General features: G+C 50.6%; 1 protein-coding gene across 1 annotated transcript; it reads right to left on the reverse strand.

Moving 5' to 3' along the window:
* Positions 1–798: 798 nt before the first annotated feature.
* Positions 799–7,828, reverse strand: LOC112115262 (serine protease 27-like). Its single transcript, XM_024212297.2, has 6 exons — positions 7,717–7,828; positions 4,846–4,878; positions 4,424–4,586; positions 3,999–4,270; positions 1,379–1,548; positions 799–1,080 (listed from the first exon to the last, which is right to left on the reverse strand). The coding sequence occupies exons 1-6, from the start codon at positions 7,826–7,828 to the stop codon at positions 799–801; spliced, it is 1,032 nt and encodes a 343-aa protein (XP_024068065.2).
* Positions 7,829–9,197: the final 1,369 nt, after the last annotated feature.

The raw sequence follows: 9,197 nt of genomic DNA on the forward strand, positions 1-9,197 counted from the left end.
CTGGCTGCTGGGACTAAGTAAGGACTGAGCCCAGCTGGAGGCCACAGGAAGATAGTGTCTCCAGGGAGGAAGCCCTGGGGATATGACCCCATACCAGGGCCAGGAATACTTAAAGATTGAGCTCAGGGAGGGCTAGAGAGACACCACCAGAGGAGTACTGAGATAGGCCCTGGTGGACTGTATGCCCTGGAAGGGGTCTGTTCTGGTTCACATGCAGACAGTGTGTGTGACTCAGTTGGAGGGCTGAGTCGTTGAGAAAAAAAACACCTGAGAACCACCAAAGGGGGTCACCAGAACTGAAAGAACGCAGACACACCCAACCAGAGGGGGCGCTCGCGAGAGGTGGTTGCAGACCCTGTTACAGATAGATGGATAGGTTAGATTAGATTAGATGGAGTATATGGAGATTAGGAATGGATGGCTGGAGGCGTGTGTATGGGCGTATGCAGACAGACAGAGCAGGGGGTAGAGAGGCCAACAGACAGAAAGTCAGTGACTCTGGAGACAGACAGATCAATAAATAAGACTTGGATCAGACAGATGAGAAAGTTGGGCTGTGGATGGCTGCAGAAGGACAGGCAGACAGATGCTGAGTTTGCTCACACTGCCCCGTCCCCCCATGGGTGTGAGCGAGCAAGACGGGGGTGCATGCCCTCCCCAGGAGGTCTGTGCATGGGGTGGTGCCCTCTGGGGGGCTGTACCAGCAGGGCAGGTGGCACCGACAGATCCCACCCCCCCTTCCAGCCTGGGGCCAGGAGGGGAGACGGCCCAGCCGCCCCTCCCACCCGGTAGCCCTTTCTAGACCTCCACGAGGAGCAGCCCCAGGAGCAGCAGCAGCCAGGTGGTCATGCTGGTCCTCCCGGCCCAGCCAGCCCCGGCGTTCCCGAACACGTTCCTCCCCTTCTCCTCTGGCACAAACTCGATGTCGGGGACGTGGTCGTGGATCCAGGCCTCATAGGAGGTGAGGCGGGTGTAGACCCCGGGGCGGTTCTTCATGGCACAGCCTTCGCCCCAGCTGACGATCCCGGCCAGCAGCCACTCCTTGGAGGCCTTGCAGACCAGCGGGCCGCCGGAGTCCCCCTGTGCAGCGGAGGTAGAGACAGGGTGTCAGAAGGGGTGTGGGAGCGGTGCTGGGGATCGGGGCCTTGTGTGCGTGTGAGCAGCACTGCCTCGTGCTGGAGGGAATCAGGCTAAATGGAACACCCGGCTAGATGGGCTGGTCCAGGGTAGCAGAGAAGGGGCGGGATACCGGGCTAGATGGGCCCATGGATCTGAGCTGGGACAGCAGGGAGGGGGCAGGATACCGGGCTAGATGGGCCCATGGTTTGACCCTGGGAGGGTGTCAGGACTCCACCTTCCCTGGCTGGGGGGTGCTCACCTTGCATGTATCCTTCATGCCCTCAGCATACCCGGCACACATCATGTCATTCTGGATGGTCTTGGGTGGGAACTTCTCCCCCAGGGCCATGTTGTAGAGATACCTGCAGGTCTTCTGGTCTATAATGGGCACCTGAAGCTTCTGGAGGGTCTGCGGAGCTGGCAGGTCCTCTGGGAAGGAGAGCCAGAGAAAACGGTGAGGGGCCCAGATGGCTTTGAAGCAGAGCCATCGATTCCAAAGGGAGTGGAGGATGGGGGGAAATCAGAGAATTTCCCCTCTCGTCCAGAGCAATTGTCCATGTTGGGTGCCATCACACAGTCCCCATGGGAACATCTGTGTACCTGTGATGGGCCTTGTTCAGTCGAGGGGAATCTCTCTGGACTCAACGGTGGACATTCATCATTTGAATTGCTGTTTAACAGGTTTAAGTTTTCATCACCCAAGATTTGTTTAACTTTTTTTGGTGGGGAGGGAGGTCGATTTCAAATGATCAGGCTCTGTTTTGGGAGGTTTGGTTTTCATTGGTTGTTGGGTTTCATTTATTGGCTATCGTTTCTTTGGTTGGGTTTCATTGATTAGGTTTTCAGTTTGGCTTATCAGTTTTCCTTTCTTGAGTAGTGGGTTTCATTTGCCGGGTTTCTGGTTTCATTTATCTGTTTTTGTGTTTTGCTTGTCAAGTTTGCTTTACATGTCAAGTTTACTTTTTTCGTGTCTGACATTTCATTTAAGGGATTTTGTTTCTCGAGTTTTGGGTTGTTTCATGTATTATTTATTGGGTATTGTTTATTGGGTTTTATGTTGTCATGATCGGGTATTATTTGTCAGGTTTCACATTTCTGTTATCAGTTATTGTTTGTTGGTTTCCATGATTGGTATCGGTTATTGGGTTTCACATTGCATTTATTGGGTATTGCTCATTGGGTTTCATATTTCCGCTATTGGGTATTGTTTATTGGTTTCCATTATTGGGTATTATTCATCAGGTTTCGTGTTGCTATTATTGGATATTGTTCATTGGGTTTTTATTTCAATTATCGATATCATTTATTGGGTTTAATGTTACATTTATCAGGTATTATTATTCACTGGGTTTCGCATTTCTGTTATTGGGTATTGTTTATTGGTTTCTATTATCGGGTATTATTCATCAGGTTTCACATTGCCATTATTGGATATTGTTTATTGGGTTTCATGTTACATTTATTGAATCTTGTTTATCAGGTTTCATGTTTCTGTTGTCAGTAGACTTGGAAGGATTAGATTTGTATGAGTAAATGTTGGTAAACATCAGGTTTCACCGTACACGTACACACAAACTGATGAAAAAATATTTCCATTGATCGTAACAGAAATTTACACATAGCCAAAGTAAGAAAAATGCTGCTTGAGAACTTATAAGAGTTTGATTTAAGGATATTTACTTTGTCTATTTTGACATGTGATTTTGACCATTTGTGTTTAGCGGTTATAAAGGTTTCACTTTTTGAAATCAATGTTTACAGTCATTGAATAATTATTGTCTGATGCACCCTGTTGTCTGATGGCTCCCCATAATTTCCCACAACTGAACATTTAAATTGATAAAAATAAAAAGATGCTTAAAACTCATAATTTTGTGCAATTTACATTGATAAAAATAGGAAAAAATGCATAAAAACAAATCTGTTGAAATTATAAAAAAAATAATCAAATTCTACCAAGGCTAGTTATCAGATTTTTTTTATCGGGGTTTGTTTTTCCGTTATCAGTTTTCATGTTTCATTTATTGGGCATTGTTTATTGGGGTTGGTGTTTTGTTTATCAGGTTTCATTTCTTGGGCTTGCATTTTCATTTCTTTGTTCATTATGTTTCATTTATTGTTGAACATGTTTCATTTATTTTATTTCATTTGTCATTTATCTTGTTACATTTGTAGTTTACTGTGGTTTGTTTATCTTATTTCATTTATTGTTTACTGTATTTCATGTGTTGTTGTTTGGTTCTCATTTATCGCATGCCACTTATCACTGATTGGGTTTTGCTTATTGGGTTTCCTTCTATCACCTTCCACTTTTATCCTGTTTTGTTTCTTGTGCTTCATTTATTGTTGATGGTGTTTTACTGATCAGGTATTGTTTATTGGGTTTCCTTTGTCATGTTTCTTTGATCACTGATCAGGTTTTGCTTATTGGTTTTGTTTGTTGTATCCGTTTGCTCATTTCTCAGGTTTGTTTATCAGTTTCATTTATCATGTGCTGTTTATCGTTTATTATGTTTTGTTCATTGTGCTCCTTTTATTGTTTATTGGGTTTTGTTTCTAAGTTGTTCATTTATTGTGTTTCGTTAGGTTTTTTTATCAATTGCATTCATCGGTTTCTGTTTTGTTTCTTGGGATCCGATTTTGTTTACTGGTTCCCTGGTTTCCCCCTTTTCGAATCCCCCCACAAAGTTCTTCTTTGTAGACCATTTCCCATCATGAATCATCTCAGGAAAAGAAATCCCAAATCCCGAACCCGCTAAATAACCACCCCTTCCTCTGCGTCCATCACCCAACTGCTGACTCCCACCCGCCCCTCGAACCCACCGCTTTCCTAGTCTTTCTGCCCCAATGCCGTGATCCCAGCTCCCAAAGACACCTACCACCTTCCTGGATGTTGCCCCAGCCTGTCACCCAGCATTTCATGCCTGCTGGGAACTGGACAGAGGCAGCCGGGAGGCAGATGGGGAGGATATAATTGGTGAATTGGATGGGTCTCTCCAGCTCCACCAAGGCTATGTCCCCGCTGGAAGATTCCCCTGCGTATTTCGGGTGGCGGATGATGCGTCTCACGCCCAAGGACAGCTTGTGAGGTTGACTGTTGGCCAACTTGTTGACTCCCAGCAGCACCATGTAGTTGGAGGTGTTCATACTCCTGAGAGCAGAGAGAGGAGTCAGAAAAGGGGGTTGGGTGGGGGGGGGGCTTTGGGCTGGGATTGAGGGGCACCGGCAGCGCTGGGGGTGGGAGGAGCCCAGGACTGGGACAGCAGGGGGCTGCGGGTCGGGATCAAGGGACGTTGACACTCACCGTTGGAAGCAATGAGCTGCCGTCACCACCCACTGGTTGGAGATGAGGGATCCCCCGCACAGATGTTTGTTGTACCAGAGCAGACTCGCCTGCCAGGGCCACTCACCTTCCATCGAATCCTCACCCCCCACGTTCCGGTACTGAGCTCTGGGGCGGCCACATACTGGGGAGAAGGAGGGGGGGGGGGATGCTCAGACAGCCTGGGGGGATTGCCAAAGCCCAGAAAACCGCTAGGGACATCTGGTGGTCATCCCCTCCCCGCCCCGGGCAGGTCTCGAACCAGCCACATGTTGGGCCCTGGCTGGATCTGTCCCCCACCGCAGAACCAGACAGAGCCCCACTCTAATTGGCTGCCGGGAGCCAGTTGCCTGGGTAACCCCAGCTGTGTGTTACCAATGGGGAGGGAGGGACCAGAAACTCACCTCTATTGGACCGGGTCATGTGGGTGCTGGGAACTGAAAGAGATCAGAGAGAAGGTAAGAGAGATCCGACCCATGGGCCCATCTAGCCCAGTATCCTGCCCCCTCCCTGCCAATTGGGATCAGACCATGGGCAAAATTTCTCCCCAGCCTTCCCGAGTTTGACACAGGCGTCTCCTCTGAGGCATGAAGTTTGTAGCCCAATCGATATGTGGGTCCTAGGTCAGGGGTTCTCAAACTTTTTTTCCTGGGCCCCCCTTTGAAAATATTTCAGGTTGTGATGTTTCCCCCACCGCACTCTTGGTACTGGACATAGTTTTCACTGCATCAGTGCAGATCCCTGCAGAGCTAAGTAACTATACCAGGCCACCCTTAGTTCAGAGCTGGGCTCCCGGCCAGCAGCCGCCGCTCTCCGGCCACCCAGCTCTGAAGGCAAGGGAAAAGGACGAGCAAGGACCAAAAAAAGAGGGCACGTCCGGGGAAACCTGGACGTATGGAAACCCTATAACATTTTTGTGATCTTGCAACCCCCCCTACAATAGCCTTGTGTCAAGGCTGTATCCCCACCTTGAACTTTAGGGTACAAGAGTGGGGGCCTGCATGAGGACTTCTAAGCTTAACTACCAGCTTAGTTCTGGTCTGCTGCCACCATTCCCTACCCTGGGAAGCTTTTAGAAACTTTTCACCAACTCCTGGTGAATACAGATCCAAACTCCTTGGATCTTAAACAAGGAGAAATTGACCCTTCCCCCCTCCTTCCTTTCACCAACTCCTGGTGAATACAGATCCAACTTCCTTGGATCTAAAAACAAGGAAAAATCAATCAGGTTCTTAAAAAGAAGGCTTTTAATTAAAGAAAAAGGTAAAAATCATCTTTGTAAAATCAGTATGGAAAATAACTTTACAGGGTAATCAAACTGAAAGAGCTCAGAGGACCCCCCTCTGTCTTAGGTTCAAAGTACAGCAAACAAAGATACACACTCTGGTAAAAGGTACATTTACAAGTTGAGAAAACAAAGTAAATCTAAGACGCCTTGCCTGGCTTTTTACTTACAAGTTTGAAATAGGAGAGACTTGTTTAGAAAGATGGGGAGAACCTGGATTGATGTCTGGTCCCTCTCAGTCCCAAGAGTGAACCACCCCTTAGAACAAAGAGCACACACAAAAGCCTTCCCCCCCCCCCCAAGATTTGAAAGTATCTTGTCCCCTTATTGGTCCTTTGGGTCAGGTGTCAGCCAGGTTACCCGAGCTTCTTAACCCTTTACAGGTAAAAGGATTTTGGAGTCTCTGGCCAGGAGGGATTTTATAGTACTGTACACAGGAGAGCTGTTACCCTTCCCTTTATAGTTATGACACCTTGCAACCCCCTTTTGGGTCAGGACCCCCAGTTTGAGAAACACTGTCCTAGACCCTTTAAGTGTGTAAGGAAATTTGTCCTTCCTCCAGATATTCCGCATTTTGGCTAGAATCCTGGGAAAACGTGTGACCCCTGTTGCGTCCCGCAGCAGGGCGATCTGCAGGTTAATTGAGTTCTACATTAAGCTTTATCGCCATTGGTCAGTCCCAGCCATATTCACCTCGCTTCGCCCTTTGTTTTTCGCTGTCCAGGATCTACCTCGTGCCACATGTGAAATCGGCACTCATCTCCCACGGAGGGTGGCACAATAAATTGGTTTCACAGTAGCAGATAGATCAGGGCCCCGTCGAGCCAGGTGCTACACAGACCCCTCCTGACCGAGATCAGGGCCTGCATTGTGCCGGGCGCCTTCACAGACCCCAGAGATCACTGCACAGACCCCGTGACCGAGATCAGGGCTCCCCTTGTGCCAGGCACTGCCCAGACACACAGAGAGAGACAGTCCCCGCCCCAAAGACCTTCCGGTCTGAATAAAGAAGAGAGACAAAGGGCAGGAGGGGAAACTGAGGCACGGAGTGGCCTAAATCATACTGGCTCTCTGATCAGAAGCCATTGAGAGCTGAAAGAACACACGCCTTCTTAAGGCTGGGTGTGACACAACCACTGGCTAATATGGGTGTGAAGCACACTCCTAGGGTGACCAGACAGCAAATATGAAAAATCGGGACGGGGGAGGGGGGTAATAGGAGCCTATATAAGAAATGGACCCAAATATCGGGACTGTCCCTATAAAATCGGGACATCTGGTCACCCTAAAACTCCCCCATGGGGCGAGGTGACCCCCCGGCTGCCTCCTGCAGGGACCGTCGCACTTTCCAGCAGGGGTGACAGGAGCTGCGGACGGGATACTGGACTAGAAGGCCCCGTGGGGCTGATCCGGGGGGGGGGGGCAGGATCCAGAGCTAGATGGATCCATTCGTTTCATCTACTACAGACCCTCGCCGGGGGACAGGTCCAGGATTTCCCAACGTGGATCTAAGTTGAACTGGAGGTTTCCTGGTCTGAACTTCCACAGGGGCGAATTTGGCAGGCCGGGGGCCCCCGAGGCCCCGTCTACCCACTCCCCTGCCCTCAGGCACCTAATGAGGAGGAGGAGGGGGGAGGCAGAGTGCAAGGCCAAGGGGGCGGGGAGGGGGTTCAGGCTGGACTCTGGGACTGACCCTGTTCGGGCCCTCGGCTTTCCCAGCCCCACAAGTGCCTTCTCCGTGCATGGAGCTGACGCCCAGGCTCCGAGGAGGAGAGGCGACAGGCATATACCCACATGCTGAGGGCAGACAGTGGTGAGTCACTGTCAGGGCTGGGGAGAGAACCCAGGAGTCCTGGCTCCCAGCCCCCCCTGCTCTGACCACTAAACCCCACTCCTCTGCCAGAGCCAGGGTGAGAACCCAGGAGTCCTGGCTCCCAGCCCCACTCTGACCCATTAGAGCCCCCTCCCCTCCCCGAGTCCTGGTTCTCACCTCTGGAGAGCGAGTCCATCTCGTCGCAGCCTTTCCCGTAGGGATTCGACATGCTGGCAGCCGTCCCCGTCAGCCCGGCCAGGACGAGGAGCCGCAGCGCCCCCCAGCCCATCACCCGTCCCCTCTGAGCAGCTCCTCGCCTCTCCCTCATGCCACTCCTGAAGGGTACAAGCACAGCCTCTCCTGCGAGGGAGCCAACGAACAGCTGCCAGGTGCCCTCTGGGGCTCCTATATACCCAGACGAGCAGGGCGGGGAACAAAGTGGCCCAACTCGTTCCAGGTGAGGATCCCAAGCTTTGCTCCAACCTGTGAGTGGTAGAACCCAGGAGTCCTGGCTCCTAGCACCACCCCCACCCTGCTCTAACCCACTAGCCCCCACTCCGCTCCCACAGCCAGGATAGAACCCAGGAGTCCTGGCTCCCAGCACCCCCCTGCTCTAACCCACTAGCCCCCACTCCCCTCCCAGAGCCAGGGAGAGAACCCAGGAGTCCTGGATCCCAGCTCCCCCTGCTCTAACCACTAGACCCCACTCCCCTCCCATTGTGCTGGGCACTGCACTGACCTTGCCCAAGACTGGGGCCCCTGATGGACACCCATGAATGATCAAGGCTGGGATTTTATTACAATAATAGGGTTACTATAGTAATAGGTGACTGGGTGGTAGGGCCAGCTGACCAGCCATCTGTCTTCTATCCATCACCTATCATTGCTCCCACAAAACCCCACTAGCCCCCAATTTCTAAATCCGTTGGCTCCCATGGTGGTAGCTCCGGATTTTCACTGGGATCATGGGGATCAGAATATGGCCCTGATGGCCTTGGCCTGAGTGGGTCGCTCCCAGCATAGGCCAGAGTCTTTGCAATCAACAGCTGTGGAATCAGCCACCAGCTGGAGTTTGTCCCACCGGGACAGACAGTGAAAGGTTTTTCTTGGTTAAACAACCATTCCCCCTGCCCTTAAACCAGCCGGGAGACTGGGCTAGATGGGCCCATGGGTCTGAGCCAGGGGGGGAAAAACCCCAATCTCTGCATGTTATTATTTTCCACCAGATTCTGTAACTCTCTCTCTGGCGGTTTTGAAGCTAAGATCTCTGGTTCGTTGCTTGCGACCTGGTTTGTAGAACACTGAAAATAACTCACGCTAGAGATGTTTCTGGTATTATTAATGAGCTGGTATCGACCTATAATCAGGGTGATTACTATTATTTAACTCAAATGACCAAAATGCACTTGGGAGGAACACATTTTGAGTTAAATTTCAGCAGCTTGGGCCTTCCTGTCTTACTCTCTGTATTGTGGTATCACCTCCAATGCCTGGAGATGGATTGTTACCCCATGGGGCTAGGCCCTGGACAAAACCCTTTCATTCTGAAACCTCTCTTGCTCTTCCCAGGAGACCTCCAGCTGCCACGGGAGCAGAGCAGAGTGGATTGGAAATGGTACGGTCCCATTCGATCTTCAAGGCTCAGTTTTCCCACCGCT

This window comes from Terrapene carolina, unplaced genomic scaffold (genome assembly GCF_002925995.2).
Source record: "Terrapene carolina triunguis isolate 2854851 unplaced genomic scaffold, T_m_triunguis-2.0 Scaffold423, whole genome shotgun sequence".
Classification (NCBI taxonomy): Eukaryota; Metazoa; Chordata; order Testudines; family Emydidae; genus Terrapene; species Terrapene triunguis.

Bases quoted from the DNA above. Each gene is read 5' to 3' on its own strand.
- LOC112115262 (XM_024212297.2), bottom strand. From the start codon at position 7,828: ATGGGCTGGGGGGCGCTGCGGCTCCTCGTCCTGGCCGGGCTGACGGGG. The intron at 4,587-4,845 runs GTGAGTTTCTGG...CCTTCTCCCCAG, and splicing joins CATGACCCGGTCCAATAGAG to TATGTGGCCGCCCCAGAGCT. The intron at 1,549-3,998 runs GTAGGTGTCTTT...TCTCCTTCCCAG, and splicing joins GGGCAACATCCAGGAAGGTG to AGGACCTGCCAGCTCCGCAG.